Raw genomic sequence first — 17303 nt, 5'->3', positions numbered from 1 at the left:
AAAGAAAATACCCTTTGAGAAAACAATTGGTGGAGATTTAACAAAAACATGAGTCAACATTTAGAAAGAAAGTTGTGCCTGAATAAAATGTACGCCGTCACTTTGCGCATACTTCGAGTTAAAGGTAATTTTGCAGGAAAACAATTTACATGGTTAGTGTCATCACAAACGTCTGCCATCATAGCCTTTGTAATCACATTTACTCCTGAAGAAACAAAAATGTTTTCATATAAAACAGTCCAATGTTTCGGTTGATATCATAATATATACTCACAAAAAAATATATATGAAAGTTTGAGGTAGGTCTCAAAAATCCATGAAAGTGGACGCCTTTATATTTTAAGCAATTATATTAACTTTTACTTTCGTTAGCAATGACACAGTAAGGTAGATATACTAGATATAGATCAGTTACTAACAAGAAAAGAGAAAGTAATTACCCATGAAAATGCCTTGTAGAAATCGCGTCACTAAAGCCCAAGTAAATCTTGTGCTAAATCCAAATGCCAATGTGGTGATTGATAATGCTGTGGCAGACAGGATGGTTGCAAATTTTTTGCCTTTTACATCGGCCAAATAACCCCAGAATAGGCTAAATACATAACAGATAGACTTAATCAGTTACCCAAAAAGATTGCAGTACTGGTAAGCATTTGGTGCACCATGTCTTGCGGTGTGCCACCCCTGGAATTCTCATACCTTTTGGATGAGAATTTAATGCGGGACCGTTTGTTTTAAACTTGATATTGAACAACTTTTGAGGTTTTTAATTAATATTTTTTTGGCAAGGAAAGTGTGTCACATTTTTATAGTTATAATAAGAAGTCTTTGTTTTGCCCATATGTGCAATTGAAGACTATTTTCAGTTCCTTTTAGTAGTGTTAATTAATCCACAGAAATGAATAAACAAAAAAGCGTCTCGCCCTACTGTCTTTAATGGATTTTCACGTGCAGGATTTGTGAAAAAAAGTACCGAGGTGCATTACCAATTTGCCTACTAGAAAATTCTTTGTTCTTCGCCAAGGGATGTTGTCCTAAAAGCTCTTATTACTGTTACAGCAAGAAGAAACAAAATATTCTGAGATCACGTTGAAAAATGGTGGCAATAATGATATTTTTCACAGGCCTTATACTTTTTCCACCGTACAAACATGTAAAAAAGTAGGTAGAACAAGGCAAAGCGCGCAGCAGGATAGCATGTCGGCAGGTAGGCTAGTACCTGTTTATCGTGTTTGTTGCAGCAAGTGGCACGCGATTATGATACCAAATGTTTGCCAAAAATGCGAGTTCCTGCAAAACAGTATTTGATAACTTGGTGAAGTCTTACTCAAAAAGAAAAGCTACACTTAACGTTGTCAAGTTTTAATGTAAAAAGTATATTGCTGATAACACAAGTATCATTTTAACAAAAATTTACAAGAATGTAGATTAACTGACAACATGGATATGTTGTCTCAATTTATCTTAGTAAAGAACCTTAATAAACACAATTTCTAGACCTCCTCCCCATTTATCAACCTTTAATTACTGTTCTTTGACTTTAAAAATGTTACCACTTTTCTGTTCATTAATTCCCATCGATGACAGCTGTAGCTGTGGGAAAATAGCCTAAAAAAGTTACTTGTTCGTGACATGATAATATTTGTATTATTCAATCACTCTTCTGTGTTGTTATTTCAGATATAAAGTTCACCGCCAAATGCTTATCAGATGAGCTACCTCATATATTTGTGTATGTACAGCGTTCTTTTATGTTGCTTTTAACATAACATTATCATATCCATATCTGTTGTGCCATTTTATGGAGAGATTAGGTGGTGTAATGAGCCAGTATGTTGGTCATAGCTATATGGAATTAGAGCTAAACACATTGATTTCGTGTCTATGTTGACAATCACTATTCATATTGACATGTCACTTCATAAGTTTGCATTATTATTTAACCGTTTTATTCAAACGTTTTAATATAAAACTTCAAATTTTTAAAGCAATGTCATTATTAAACAAATTAAACATTATTAAACATTATTAAAACAAATCTCACCTTGAGAATGCACGACCGGCGAATAAAGCTGAGCCAATTAAGCCGGCATAATAACCTAAAGAAGAGGTTAGTGTTTTCTTCTATATTATCAATATTTTAATACCCGTATACGTCTGTCTGTCACGCAAAATGGTAGCTTAGCTGCGCAATAGCGAGAAGCACGCAATGCGGTATAAAAAGGACGGGCAAACCCGTGGATTTTCCACGGGCTAACGACTAGTAATACCTGTATACGTCTTTTCTCACGCAAAATGGTAATCGCAGTAGCGAGGCAAAGAAATGCGGTAAATAAAAGACGGACAAATCCGTGGATTTATCCACTGGGCACCGCCTAGTGTTACATATTACTGTTAAGAACTTAAATAAAAACCCTATGAATTTTGCGATTAAAGAAAGTACTAGTTTAATCTGAGGGAAGAAAATCCATTATGAAAGAATTTAATATTCACTATTCCTTTAGTTGTTATAAGAAGAACGGTGGATATGTGGGTATAAGTAAACTTGGTACTTAAGCTCCGGTTATGCATCATTCGATAATATCTTGTTGGTACATTGAAGTAAAAAGGTATGACGCAAGGATGACATACGCGTTGCTCTCTTCGTATGTTGTAAGGAGGTAGTATCCTCGCCTCGTCTACTACATGTGCTAGATAGCTTCGGATCAATAACGCAGTCGGTAGACCAATCACCCGACAAGCCAGAGCTCGTGGGTTTAAGTCCTACTCGATCCATTATCTTGGCAGCACTTGGGAAGATATTGTGACTTTTTGTTGCTTATCTTTTTTTTTTATATTAGAATATTCCTGTTGTATGGGACATTGAAATAAATGCATTTTAATCAACCGACTTTATTACTATGCGATAAGAGAATTATACTTGAATTTATTATTGAAGTCCAACACGTGTATTACACAAATGCTCTTTAAAAACAGGGATTACAGCGGCTATTGATACACTAACGAATGAAAATCACCTGTCCCCACGTCAGATACACCAAATGACTAAAGAAAAACAAACGAAAAAATAAACGCAAGAATATTATTGCATGACAGAACTACGTAGTAATAATTTACCTTGACTAATTCAGGTAGAAACGAAAAGACCATTGTTACAATCATTGATCCAAGAAGCTAAAAGTTAAAATCAATAATAACCTGACTGATACAAAAGCTAGGTAGTATGAAAAAATCTGATGACTTGATTGGTTTACGACTTATTAAAACAGGGCTTCATATGGAGGCATACTAACCGGTTTGGGAAGCTATTATTAAAATGGTAACATAAAAACGTAAACAAATAAAAATGTTTCCATAGCACACGAAAGACATAAAAGTAGCTCACCGAAAACCATCTTTTCGTGATGATTCGAATTTGTTTTGTAAACTTACAGAAGTTTAAAATCAAACGATCTTAAATTCCAAAAGTATAAAAATCGAACATGCATGCGTTTTTAAAGTTAAGAAATATATTTGTTGTTTTTTGTTCACAAAGAAAAGTTTGTTTTCAGATAAGATACAGTCAGGCAATAAAACGGATACTGACTGGTTTTGATGTTGGTCCGTACAAAACAAAGTCCTTGATGAGGGCACAGACCTTGTAAGCTCTGTCTGTAGTTTTGAAATGGGGCTTTGTATTTCACAGGACAGCATCAAAGCCGGTCAGTATCCGTTTATTAACAACCATTATGTTATCATTTATAACAGGCCCTCTGGTTGAGTTAATTGGCGACTTATCATAAAATATGCCAAAGATTATTTTCTTCGAGTTCGAGTTGCCTAAAACACTAAAAATAAGTTACCAGTGTGATAAATAAAACAAGTGCAGTTCCAGTCGGCAATGGTGTGATTTTGTCGCCATAAACCAAATTCTTAAGTTTTTGCTTTAGGTTCATTTTCCACAAGTGTCAAATCTGTAAGACAAGACATATTGTCAACAAGTAACTTCTCTTTCGCTACTCAGCTACTGCAGAATTTCTCACTTTAGTTCACGTAACTGTGAACTTGGCTAAGAATTATGATGCTCAAAATATTGATGTTTCAAGAATTACGACGGAGGCAAAAAAGTGCTATTTTTACAAAAATGTTCATGTTAATAACGAATTCCAATTTACTCTCATAATTTATCTTCACGCTTTAATAATTTATCTTCACGCTTTGCATGGAGGCTTTTATGAAATTCATTGTGAGAAAAACAGGGGTCATTAAATTTTATGAATCTACCATGTTGATTACGGTGATTTTTTTCAACACTCCGGGGTACAAATATACTAGCGAAGTAAGAAAAACAGGATAGGATTCTTTGGGATAGAAGGAATTTGACAATCAAAATAAAGAACAGTTTGCTAGAATTGAATCACGCAAGAATATAACGCAAGTAGGATAGCGTAAGCAAAATACGAATGGAGAGAAGATACAACCAGTAAGTATAAATAATCAAATAACAATTGTTTCAATGACTTACCATTTTCCTACACAGTTCTTTTATAAGATTACTACTATCTGGTTCTCGTACATGACAGCTGTTTTGACATATTAGTTGCTATGATGCGAAACAACAAGGTAATTGTTATTGCAATTTTTCTTTCATCCGACAATTACACATACAGTTGCTTGATCAATTATAATAATGGTATTTTTATTAAATTCCCTATCCTTCGCTATTTTAACTATCGTTGATATTTGCTTCATATATTTCACAAAGCCAGTTAAAAAAGGTTTTTTATGCGATGATGAAAGTATTACAAGACCAATCTTTCCTGACACCGTCGATTACACACTACTACGTGTTGGCTGTTGTATGTTGGTGGTTTTCACTGTGAGTTTGTTACATGTTAATATATTTTTAAAGTGCGCAGAAACCTCTTTGATCCACTTAAAAATCTTATTCTCTTAAATATATAGAGCTTGTGGATAATTTACATGGGTTCTTTTTAAATATGGCGATTCGTGTGTCCGTGGCAGAGCTAAATATTAGCGCAAAGACACCTAACGCTACTGTGGTACCATTTTGTGCGGAGACATGCAAAATATTATAGTAGAAACTTTGAGAAACATTCATAATTTAAAATCAGTTTATTAATCTATGAACCTACAAAGGCGCAAGCCAGATAAAAAGTCCGAAAGTTATTACCCATTTATCAAAAATATCTATATTTTGTGTATTTTGGTTAGAAAGGTAATTTAACAGGGCACCAAACCCACAAAAAACTTCATAAAGCGACAGAAAAACCAAACCTTCAAATGCATTCCTCCTCCATATCCAGCAACAATATATTTACTAAAAAGCAGAATAAGAGAGATTTTATTATTTTTTTAGTTTTCATTCATTTTCCGTCGCGTGTATAAATTAAATACATTTTGACGAAGCTTTATTATTGGCTCATATTGGTATGTGCTATCCATAGTTCCGCACGGAAAGACGATAAAGAACAATTATAAATTAAACAGGTTTCGATAAAAATTCCATTTGATGAACATGACTTAAAATGACGGGTTTCATAGCACACATTTGAAGACAGCTTTTTTTGTTTTAATTTCCCGTAACTACCTAAATTTTAAGCTAGAGAAAAATTGTTATAGATTCCTAAATCTTAAAATCTACTAAGGTAACTACTATAATAACAAATACATAACTATATTACATAACTAAGTATCTGTAGGTCTTCCTAACAGCATTGTTACAAATTCTTTATGGCTGTACAGGATGAAAATAAGTAGGTTTTGGATGTACTTAGCAGTAAACATTAAAAATAAGATCTTTCACTTAAGATAACTAAGAATATTTTACGTACTATAATAACAACATTATTTTATAACCTTCGTTTAAATTTCTCTGAACTTAAGGAATATCTCTCATGACCAACAACAATATTTTTTTCATGTTTTGAGTCTCTTTTTCACAAAATTCTACGAGCTTCAAACGATGAAGTTTGTTATGATAAGATGGCACCAAATTTGAACAAATATACAGACCGGAAATATTCACCAACAAATCGAACGGGTAATATCGTGGCTTCATCTTTTTTTTACGAATCTTTACTTTCTTTATCTGTACTCACAAACTAAAACAATAATTTGTTCATTACGTTTAGTAGTATAAAGGCTGAAATACACTATCATTTTTCAATGATCATTTTCCAATGATACATTCCAATGACATTAAAAATGACAAATTTTGGCGCAAATACAATATCATTAAAAACATGAAACTTGAGCATGTTTTCTTTGAAACAAGGACTCTGAAGAAGAAATAGCAGCTGCTGTTGTTGTGTATATGTTATCAAAAAAGAGAGCTAAACATAGGAAAAAAAGCAAAGAAATGTATGGGTTAAATAGGCGAAATGAACTTGGCATCTACAATACTCTCGTGTACGAACTGCGTGTAGAGGAAATTGCAGAGTATACGCGATTTTTAAGAATGCCGCCGAATATTTTTGATGAGCTCCTAAATCTCATAGAAGTTGACATTCAGAAAAAAAACAACGAATTTGCGAGACCCAATTCCTGCTAAAGTCAAAGTAGCCGCAACTTTGAAGTTTTTATCATGTGGGATAAATTACGCCGAATTACAGTATTTATTTCGCGTTCACAAAAGTACTTTGTCACAGTTCATCGCTGAAGTTTGTAATGCTATTTACATGCGATTAAAAGAAAAATACCTCGAGGCAAATATATATTTCGTTCAGTAATTTATCAAAGGTACTAAACTAGCAGTCACACATTATTATTTCTGCACTTTGTGAGCCCTCACTTTCTGGATTGAGATCTGAGAAACTTTCTCGACTCTGATAAGTGTTTTGATATATGTTCACTGGGTGTCGGTACATATTCTGTAAAACAGGAAAAGGGTGGGTAATTTTGTGTGGCATGTGTTGAAGAGTTCCTTGGGATCGGAGATTGAATGAGCGGTGTTCCGAAAGAGGGTACGGCGAGTAATCTCATCTGAACAACTACAGAAATGATGCGAAAGATATCAGGGATATATTTTGTGCGTACTTTAACTCCACTGGTGCTGTTCCATGGCAAGAAATATTTGTCTGAAATTTATACCCACCATCGAAGAAGTTGTTTTTCTTGGGACAATGGAGTCACGTAGGAATAGCAAGGACTGAAAGTATGGCCATTAACCTTCGTAAACATCATCTCGTCCTGCTCCACTTTTGTTGCTGTTGTTTACTTTCTTCAATTCTGCGCTGAATTAACTCCGTAGTGTATTCATTTTACTCCTCACTAATTTCTCTAAAAAGAAAAACAGATCATAAAAATATGCATGTTTTTCTTTTCTCATCCAAACCATTCGAAATAACACAAACCTTCCATTCCTAGTCTGCCTTTGAATATCTCATAACTTTTTGCCTTCTCGATTCTGTCCTTATAAAACGGGGATTTAACATCCCACAAACTGGGCTGGCTTCTCCAAATCTCAAAAAAATTTTCAGTCGCTTCTTGCGTCTTCATTCTCGGGTGAATTACTTCAAATCTTTGTTTTTAACTATGTTTACGCCTAAACTACATCGCGTGCAACAAACACGTGTGCGAAAACAATGGATTCGATTTAAAACAATAGAAGAAAAAATGTCATTAAAAAATTAGAAGTTGAACATGTTCAACTTTTAATTTTTAAGGATCCTTGAAAATGAGAGTGTAAAAAATGACATATTTCTGTATAGACTGTCACTTTTCAATGTTAATTGGAAAATGATCATTGAAAAATAATAGTGTATAGGCCGAAATAAATTTTATTGGATTTGGAGAAGCCAGCCCAGTTTGTGGGACGAGATGATGTTTACGAAAGTAAATGGCCATACTTTCAGTCCTTGCTATTCCTACGTGACTCCATCGTCCCAAGAAAAACAACTTCTTCGATGGTGGGTATAAATTTCAGACTAATATTTCTTGCCATAGAACAGCACCGGTCGAGTTTAAGTACGCACAAAATTTATCCCTGATGTCTTTCGCATCATTTCTGTAGTTGTTCAGATGAGATTACTCGCCGTACCCTCTTTCAGAACACCGCCCATTCAATCTCCGATCCCAAGAAACTCTTAAACACATGCCACACAAAATTACCCACCTTTTTCCTGTTTTACAGAATATGTACCGACACCCAGTGAACATATATCAAAACACTTATCAGGGTCGAGAAAATTTCTCAGATCTCAATCCAGAAAGTGAGGGCTCACAAAGTGCAGAAATAATAATGTGTGACTGCTAGTTTAGTACGTTTGATAAATTACTGAACGAAATATATAATTACCTTGAGGTATTTTTTTTTAATCGCATGTAAATAGCTTTACAAACTTCAGCGATGAACTGTGACAAAGTACTTTTGTGAACGCGAAATAAATACTGTAATTCGGCGTAATTTATCCCACATGATAAAAACTTCAAAGTTGCAGCTACTTTGACTTTAGCAGGAATTGGGTCTCGCAAATGCGTTGTTTTTTTCTCAATGTCAACTTCTATGAGATTTAGGAGCTCATTAAAAATCTTCGGCGGCATTCTTAAAAATCGCGTATACTCTGCAATTTCCTCTACACGCAGTTCATACACGAGAGTATTGTAGATGCCAAGTTCATTTCACCTATTTCACCCATACACTTCTTTGCTTTCTTTTCCTACGTTTGGCTCTCTTTTTTGATAAAATATGCACAACAACAGCAGCTGCTATTTCGTCTTCAGAGTCCATGTTGCGAAGAAAAACATGATAGTGTATTCGCGCCAATATTTGTCATTTTTAATGTCATTGGAATGTATCATTAGAAAATGATCATTGAAAAATGATAGTGTATTTCAGCCTTATTTCAGCCTTTACAACAAGGAGAAATACATTTCATTCCATTTTTTATTTAGCCGCCCGTTTGGCATGGGTAAAAAACATTATTATCGAAAAAATCAGCACTCACAAAGATGTTAACAAAACTGGTATTTTTAACAGACTGTTTTATATTTTGGGTCTGGTGTGATGTTGTTCTGCAAAGTTTTACGTGAAAATTTACCATTTTTATGTGAAAAACATCAAATTTTTATAACCCTATGAAATATTCTTAGTCAACACAGTCATCACAACTTTTATCCCGCAGCGGTGTCGTGGTAGTTCGCCTCTTCTCTACGTGCAGATTCTTCTAGTATTTTTTAACAAAAGTTATCTCCAACAAACCATGCAAAAGATTATACACACATAAATATATGTGAAAAAATCCCTTAGAAAATTTTAACTAATGGTTAATGTTCTTAAATTTAAATAATGGAACCGTAAAACGTATTCTTTAATTACTAAAGATAAAAATTGGGAGATGTCGGTTTTGCAGAAATAAACTAATTTTAATCCAGGTTGGTTTATGATTTTTAGCAACTTAGCTATCTCCGATTATTTCGCCCTAACGCATGAACGAAATACAACCATATTACAGTTCTCATACCAAGTGATAGCTAATTCATGAAACTAAAATATTCTAGACTCTCCATTTTTCATCAATTCTATATATGCTCAATATTAAACAAAAATTTGACACAACAAACAGAAGCAGATGTCTATCTTCACTTTCATTTAGGTTATCATCACTATCTATTTTGACTTTCATTTAGGTTATCATCAGTGATGTGATTAATTTTATCTCTCGACCATTTGATAGCAAAGAAAAAGAAGTCCTGGTAACAATCTGTGCATTAAAGTTAAAAAGATGGTTAATTAGGTAAATGCTGAGTTAAAAACAGTTTTTTTGTCAGTTTATAATCGTTTTTATTTTTTGCTAATAATCTCTCACTTGAATTCGTTTTTTTTAATGAAGGTTACTTTTCAAAGTTGTCTCCACTCTCTATGGCGCTGTTATGGTCGACGTTATATTAAACCTAAGTAAACCATTGATGGGAGGTCTTCGACCGCACTTTGTGACTTCTTGTCGACCTGATTACAGCAATATAAATTGTTCAAAAAGATATATCACTGAAAATGTTTGCACAAATAATGAAGATGTGGTGGATGCTGCAAGGTATAAAGCTGTGATATATTAATAAATTGTAAAGCTAGTTTAATCTTTGCCGGAGTGATATCATTTACACTGTCACTTCAAACCAGGAAGTCTAAAGTGCGTGGATTCGAATCCCACTTTGTCCGAAATATTTTTAACATATTTAAGGTACACACATGGAATAGTGTACTTTTTTTTTCTAACTGTAGATCCTGGGGAGAAATCCATTTTTAATTTGAAAATATTTTTATATCAAAAATTGCAATAATGATCTGTCCATAAAAGGAGAAAAATAGGCATTTGTTTGCCACTGCCCTTGTTATGCGAAATGTGAATCAGTGATCAAGAGAAATTATAGAATCGCGAACTTCAGGCAAATTTATAAGACCATATAAAGTTTCGGACGACGTCGTTACCCTTCGATTCCAACACGTATTTTTTGGTCCAGGTTTGGGGGAATTTGATTGAATCAGTATTTATGCCATATGTCCACAAGTTACAAACACTGTTGGCATATCGTTACAGAGCGATATTTTACTTCAAAGGCAAATTTTGAACACACATTCATTTTTATTTAGGGTATCGTTTCCATCTGGCCATTCAACAGTAGCACTATTTACTACCGTATTCATAGGGCTCTACTTACACTACGTTTTCAGCAAAAAGTATCTCTTCGTCAAAGCCTTCCTTCAAACGGTATTGTTTAGTCTCGCAGTTTTTATTTGTTCCTCTCGAATTTCGGATTATGCTCATCATTGGTACGACGTACTTGCTGGTGCTATACTAGGCTCAACTGGATCTCTTTACACAGTAAGTAACAAGTTCTTACTTCTTTAAAAAATTTAGATTTAAAGCTCTTTGGTTAATGGAAGGATAAAAACAAGGTAACTATTGTTAACTTGCGTGACTTTAACGCATGGTAATTTACCATATTTATTTAAGTAACTTGTTCTAACAAAGTTTTTATTTGATCTCCTTTTCCTAAACGTGGTATAAGGCGAAACTATAAGTCTATACTAATAAGTCATTTGCTGTCTTTCTATCTATCTGTCTACGATTAAACTAGTTGTGAACTTGTGGAAAACTCAACGGGTTTGCGACCTTGAAGATTTTGTACGTAGTCAGCACGACCCTTTTTTAAACGACAGAAAAAGTACGAGTAGTAATATAGATATGGATTTGAAAGACACATGGGTATTTTTGATGAACAATAACTTTCTAATGACGACGTAGAGTGCTGACACATGCAAAAAGTTTAGTACCCTTTTGTTCCTTTAATTAAATTGTTCAACATTATTCAAGCCATTGAGTTTTTCCTGAATTTTGATTGGTTAATCTACATAAAACATATGCTATAATTTTGATTTTTAAGAAGAAACGAGTGTAATTTTCCATTTTTGTTTACTTTTTTTAATTTAAAAATCTTATATTTTTCTTTTATGATTGGTTGAAATAAAATGCAAAAATGTTATTTTTTTGGCTGATTGGTTAATAATTTGTTGAGTAAAGTTATTGTTGGTAAACTTGTTTCATAATTCTCTTCTCTAATTAATCAAGTATAAATTATTTTTATTAAAAGAATATTGTTGACCGTCCTGTTGTGTTTGAGGTTAAGTTCAGTTGAAAATATATAGAGTAGCATTCGCACGTGTTTTTACTGCTTCTAAATACAACAATGGCGACGAGGATGGGATTCGAACACATGGTTTTGTTCTCACATAGTCATTCACGAGTCATAAACACACTCGTACACTCTAACGAACTCAGAATTATGATCTCATGAACAATGTGGAACATTTAGGCGATAATTACTGCGTAAAACTTTAAATATTGCGAAAAAAATTTAAGCATAAAAAGTCATAGTTACTGAAGTTATCATATAATAATACGCTTGTGTGAGTAACCATGTGAGTCCACGACACGCAAAGTACGGGTCACTTTTTTATGACGTGGCGTTACGCTAAAATTTACCAAGTTAAAAAAACGCAAATCAGGGGGTTACTATATAATCATTTAATTTTTCTTTCTTATTACCTTAAAAAATAAAACTCTATTTTACTGAAAACTTTATTTTATTGAAACTATTTTTTTTCTATTATTTTTAAACATTTTTATTTGTTTTGTGATTGGAGTTTTAATAGGAGAACGCTAGCAAGCTACCTACTGAGAAGTAAAAGAACAACAGGTTCGTTGTTTAGATTATTTGGTAGAGAAATGAATTTGGGTGTACAACGAGTTTCTAGCCGTTTCTTTCAGAGCTAAATTTCCCTTAAATATTAAGTTTGTTGTTGTGTCTTGAGCCGGAAAATATTTTCTTTAAGCACTTATTTTGTAAGTACATACTCTGAAAAATGGGTCAGAAATTTAGAATATCCTAAAAATATGTGTAAGCTTAATAGTTTGTTTTGAATATGTAGATTTGTATGACACACAAAATTTATTAGAAGTTTACTTTTTTTATTGTATATCAAACGAACTGAACTTTTTTCGTCCAAGCAATGGGCCGTTACATGTAGTAGAATTGCCATTAGCTAGCCATAGTAACTTATAGAATGCTTTTTTTTCATTGAGGCATTCTTTTAATATTTTAGATTGACATATTTCCGTAGATATACAACATGCTAAATGATTCAAGTTTTTATATTTCTCTTTTATGTGTTTTCAACTATTAATTTCTTATATTTTGACTATAATTTTGGAAGGTTTGCCGTTTGCAATAGACTAAACGGCTGATTTTGTATGACTTTGAAAAATGTTGGATTTTTTTTAATGTTTGGTATCCTTTTTTTTCCCTGGTGTATTTCTGGAATGGCGAAGCAAGTATATAGTTTTTGCGTACTTCGCTTTTTACGTAAAGGTTGTTAGACGCCTTTGATTTTTTGGACATTTTCCATTTTTATTTCATAAATTTTATAATTTTTTTGTTGCACATGCTTATATTTTTAAACGTTTTGTTTCAGCGGTTATAAACATAGAATAATGCAGATTGTGAGCAACCTTGATCCCAGGGCTTTTTTCTCTTTTTGCCTTCCTGTTATAAAAGAGACAAAGAGCCCGGGGTCGAGGTTGAAATGTAAGTTTTGAAAATTCAAATTACTGAGTTCTATGTTTTTATTTGGCACCCCTCAAAAGGACTTAATAAGAGATTCAGTGAGTTCTTCCACGGGAATTCTGCTAGTCTTTAATACTTACATATCGTTGTTTTTTTAGGTGTACGTTCTGCTACAATTGCCATTAGAAAGCAAGAACTTCCCTGGTTCTCGTGAAATTGATGAAAAAGAATATGAGAATTCATTAAACGAGCATTTAAAGTTCCTAAGACGGCAACAAATCAGATCTCTACAAAACAACTAAGGAATATAGTGACAAAATTGTAATTTTTTAATATAACAGAGGGTGTTTGTAGGGACACTGCCCTCAATAGTTTTTTTAAAATGCATTGATTTCGGCATGTATGGCGCTGCTTTGTTCTAGGAGCCTGCAACTCTTGAAATGAAATAAATAGTGCCAAGCATAGTATTATTACTCGTGAGTTTCAACGACAAGTCTGTGAAAGTCTTCCAATGAAAATGTTTCAAAAGTCACGTGTCTTCTTATGGCGAAAATGAATTATAGTGCATGGTTCGACAATGTAGCAATCATGAGGAGCAATTGCGTACCTATTACCGAGTATTGTACACATAATAATACAGGTGAATTTATTTAATAGTGCGAGTGCTACGGCATATGAGTGTACTAAGCATCTATAATAATAGCCGTATTCTGTTACGGGAACACGGATAAATAGAGGAAGCGCGAACCCGTGAATTTATCATCATGATGACAATGTTGATTTTGAAAACCAGACAGACTGGCTTATTCTGCCTGCTGCTCTGTAATAAATTATTCTGCATGTTACAACTATCATAACAAAAAAGTTCTGAATAAAAAAGTTAGAAATATTTTGAGATTGAAAATATTCGAAGAGTTCGTGTTCGAAAGACAACGTACTAGACCCCCAAATATGAAATAGTCTGTTAAAAATATCAGTTTTGTTTATATCTTTCTGAGTGTGAGCTAAATTATTGATAATTCAGTATTTTTACTCATTTGCCAAACGGGTGTGTAAATTTAAAAAATATTGAATGTATTTCCCTTTTCATTGTTATGGCCACGAACCAATACACACAAAATAATTAAACAAGAGAGTTGTGGATCAAAATAGTGAAAGTGTTGAACGACATGTGACGAGCATATATTTTTTTAATATTTTACAATTGACCTTACTAAACAAACTTTTGAGTAAAAAAATTAAAGAAATTTAAGATTCCTTAATAAAGATGAAACCTCTACATTGAGCGTTCAATTTGTTGTTGGATGTTTCCGGTACGCATATATCTATAGCGCCATCTCATCCTAACAAACTTCATCGTTCGAAGTATGTTGTGGAAAAGGGACTTGTGGAAAAAATGTCTAAAATTTGGGCTGCGGAGTTATATTTTTTTACTTTTTATATGCTTTTGTATGATAAGGTATATATATTGTCACGGTTTTAACCACATACAAATCTTAAAAACACTAATTTTAAAATTTTAGCTACGAACGTATTGATTTCGAGGAGGATCTGTTACCTTAAGTCGTTCAAAACGTTGTTCGATTCATTAAATTTTAAAATGCTGCATTGTTAGCAGTCAACTTTTACCAGGAAGGACGACAATGTGCCACATTACCGAAAAATCCATTCTTTGTTTAATTAAATTTTACACCCTGCAAGCTGTATGCCAAAGACTGAAAAGCTGATTTTATAATGATGTGGTACAAACTTTAGATTATTGAAACTTTGTAATAACCTTTTTTGTTTGACTGAACGAAATATGTTGTTATAGATACCTTGAACTGGTGTACTTTTGGCAATCGCAAAGCAAGTAAATACTTTTGCAGATTTAGATTTTTACTAACGGTTGTTGGAAACCTTCAATTTCCTTTGACATTTAGCGCTTTATTATTAACTGGGGTCCCCAGTTTCTAGTTTCGGCTGCGTTTTGTTTTGAAACTCCGCTCGCAAATTTCTTTCCAATGCTTTCAGCGTTCAACATACTCCGTTGTTATGAAGTTGTGATGGTTATCCTTTTTATTATTTTTTAAGTACAAGTTTTAGCGACGACGGTGTGCTTGGTGGACGATCTATTGTAATGGTGGCCATTTTGAAAGTTTCTTGGTCGTTTCTTGGCTGTTTCTTGGTCGTTTCTTTGTCGTTTCTTGACTTTTTTCTTTTCTTAAACCTTTGCATTGTGCTTTTTACATGCTTTGCATGTTAGGATAAAAATGTTGTCACGCTTTCTAGCCATGTATAAATCTTAAACAAACTAATTTCAAGAATTTGGCTACAAACGTAGATTTGGAGGGAGCATGCCTAAGTCCAGCTTTAGCTAGCTAGCCTAAATTATTGCTGTTATTTTTAAGTTTTAATTTAGTTTGGTAGAAGAGCTTGTTATCCTGGCTAAAATTATTTATTTTTATGTTTAAGTTTGTGGCTAGCTACCTATCAAGCTGTTTATTACATTGTGGCTAAAAAGTAAACGTAGCTAAATGCATTTTGACTACATCAAAATTCTTATTCAGTAATTCTTACGATAAATGCACTAAATGCTAAACCTTTTTACAGTCGTAAAAACATTATTCTGCAAAATGAAATTGCAGAGTGATTGTTTTAGCTGGACAGGGTAGCAACAGCCTGTTTCCTGTTTTTTTATTTAAACCAAAGTTGCATTAAAGTGTAATGTCACACATCTGATGTGGATGTGTGACATTACCAATACCAAGCGTGTTACCCGGGAGTAAAATTCGTTTTTGTACTTTTGCCAGGAACATAATTTGAAAAAGAAAAAAGAATGGTCGATTAAATTAAGACGGGATAAGAACGGGTTGTAAACCTGAAACACTATAATGTTGTGTGCGCTTTACTTGATTTACGACATACTATATACCTGTACTAAAGAGATCCACCTGGATGTGTGGCACAGTTTACAGCTTTATTAAGCCTTCAACGTGGTGTTCAACACCGGGTCACACAGTTACTTGTGGCTTATACTGGCGCTAGTTTTTTTTTATTGTGCAATCATATGAATTGATTGGATGACTTAAGCACTAACGCACTGCGGTCCAATTTATCGCAACACGCAGTCGATCTGGCTATATGTTTGGGGTGTCCCTAATCTCCAGTGGAGGACTCGAAGTATCGTATGTAGAGAAAGGATGTTGTGTGGGTAAAGGGATGACTTAAGAAACAAGGGCTTCATCAGACGCACAGGCCTTGTTTCTTATACCGCTTTCTGCTCGGGAGTGAAATTGATCCGTGATAGAATCAAAACAACCCAACTCTGGCGTAAGCGGTCGGTCATTTTGAAGGGTCTGTTTACAACGGAAGGGTTACCTCTATTTATTTATTTCTCGATTTGTTTGTTGGCCATGATTAACAGATTTTGTAAGTAATCGATAACAAACCACGTGCGATGATTAGCGAGGTGAAAAAGGAAAGGGAAAAAATGTGCTTTCTCGTTGCTAAAGAAGACTGAGTCACGTGATTTCATGGGTAAATATAATTGGTAGGTAAAGGGCACCTGTAACGGTGAGATTTTAATTGCTTGAGAGCACCACTGCGCCTCAGGTAAGTGACGTAATGTACTAATTTAATACCATTCAATTGACGGTCGTGTTAAAAGCCCTTCACACACTCACATACAAAATATAGTATTTTTATTTACATTTCTATCGAATTAACTTTTGCATCGCGTTGAAAATTACTTCTTAAGCACCTGGAATACAACTGCACAACTAAAATTTTTTAATTCCAAATCCATGTCGCTCCTCCGCGCTTTTATTCTTCTCGATGTTTCCTTGGCTCCACGGTCACAGCCTATCTATCGAACATTTGTCTGCGACACAAGGTACTGCTAACGACAACAAAAAACCGAATTGTAACGAAGGCTTAGCTAATGCGCATGCTCCACAGTTTTTAGGAGAACTGGTACGGATAATTCTAGTAAAGTTCATTTTTTTAATGTTGACCAGTAGTGCCCCAGTTCTAAAGCTACCCAGCTTTATTGTTTTTTGTTGCACCTGCCCATATTTTAGACATTCTTTTCGGCGGGTATAAATATGGAATAATGCAGATTGTGAAAATTCTCGAAAGAGGGGGTACGTTTTTAGTTAGTAACAAAAGTCAGCTGATTTAACAATTAACTATGAAAATCGCATAGGGCAAAAAAGTTCTTTTCATGATAGTGAAATTAGGTGTTAAACCTTCTGATG

At 33.8% G+C, this 17303-nt stretch overlaps 2 protein-coding genes and 1 long non-coding RNA gene across 3 annotated transcripts; 1 reads left to right on the top strand and 2 right to left on the bottom strand.

Annotated features, from left to right (window-relative positions):
- Positions 1-53: 53 nt before the first annotated feature.
- Positions 54-3954, bottom strand: LOC130629177 (uncharacterized). The gene is made up of 6 exons (XM_057442300.1): positions 3843-3954; positions 3118-3174; positions 3018-3045; positions 2045-2099; positions 441-592; positions 54-205 (listed from the first exon to the last, which is right to left on the bottom strand). The coding sequence occupies exons 1-6, from the start codon at positions 3933-3935 to the stop codon at positions 54-56; spliced, it is 537 nt and encodes a 178-aa protein (XP_057298283.1). The 5' UTR covers positions 3936-3954.
- A 2964-nt stretch (positions 3955-6918) lies between these two features.
- Positions 6919-7507, bottom strand: LOC130629194 (uncharacterized). The gene is made up of 2 exons (XR_008981922.1): positions 7356-7507; positions 6919-7281 (listed from the first exon to the last, which is right to left on the bottom strand). It is a non-coding gene; the product is annotated as an uncharacterized LOC130629194 (long non-coding RNA).
- Positions 7508-8908: 1401 nt separating this feature from the next.
- Positions 8909-13852, top strand: LOC130628617 (phospholipid phosphatase 1-like). Its single transcript, XM_057441599.1, has 6 exons — positions 8909-8912; positions 9094-9170; positions 9631-9737; positions 9834-10034; positions 10592-10823; positions 13224-13852. Exons 1-6 carry the CDS (start codon positions 8909-8911, stop codon positions 13365-13367), a joined length of 765 nt encoding a protein of 254 aa, XP_057297582.1. The 3' UTR covers positions 13368-13852.
- Positions 13853-17303: the final 3451 nt, after the last annotated feature.

The sequence above is a fragment of the Hydractinia symbiolongicarpus genome, chromosome 15 (genome assembly GCF_029227915.1).
Source record: "Hydractinia symbiolongicarpus strain clone_291-10 chromosome 15, HSymV2.1, whole genome shotgun sequence".
NCBI classification, from domain to species: Eukaryota; Metazoa; Cnidaria; class Hydrozoa; order Anthoathecata; family Hydractiniidae; genus Hydractinia; species Hydractinia symbiolongicarpus.
Note: the sequence above shows the minus strand (reverse complement) of the source record. Positions and strands in the feature narration are given on the sequence as shown.

Excerpts from the sequence above, each read along its gene's own strand:
- LOC130629177 (XM_057442300.1), bottom strand. The coding sequence starts at position 3,935 with ATGAACCTAAAGCAAAAACTTAAGAATTTGGTTTATGGCGACAAAATC. Across the intron at positions 3,175-3,842 it reads TTGTTTTATTTATCACACTG|CTTCTTGGATCAATGATTGT; the intron begins GTAACTTATTTT and ends TTTAACTTTTAG. Across the intron at positions 2,100-3,017 it reads TGTATCTGACGTGGGGACAG|GTTATTATGCCGGCTTAATT; the intron begins GTGATTTTCATT and ends CCTCTTCTTTAG.
- LOC130628617 (XM_057441599.1), top strand. Across the intron at positions 9,171-9,630 it reads TCTACGTGCAGATTCTTCTA|GTTATCATCAGTGATGTGAT; the intron begins GTATTTTTTAAC and ends ACTTTCATTTAG. Across the intron at positions 10,035-10,591 it reads GATGTGGTGGATGCTGCAAG|GGTATCGTTTCCATCTGGCC; the intron begins GTATAAAGCTGT and ends ATTTTTATTTAG.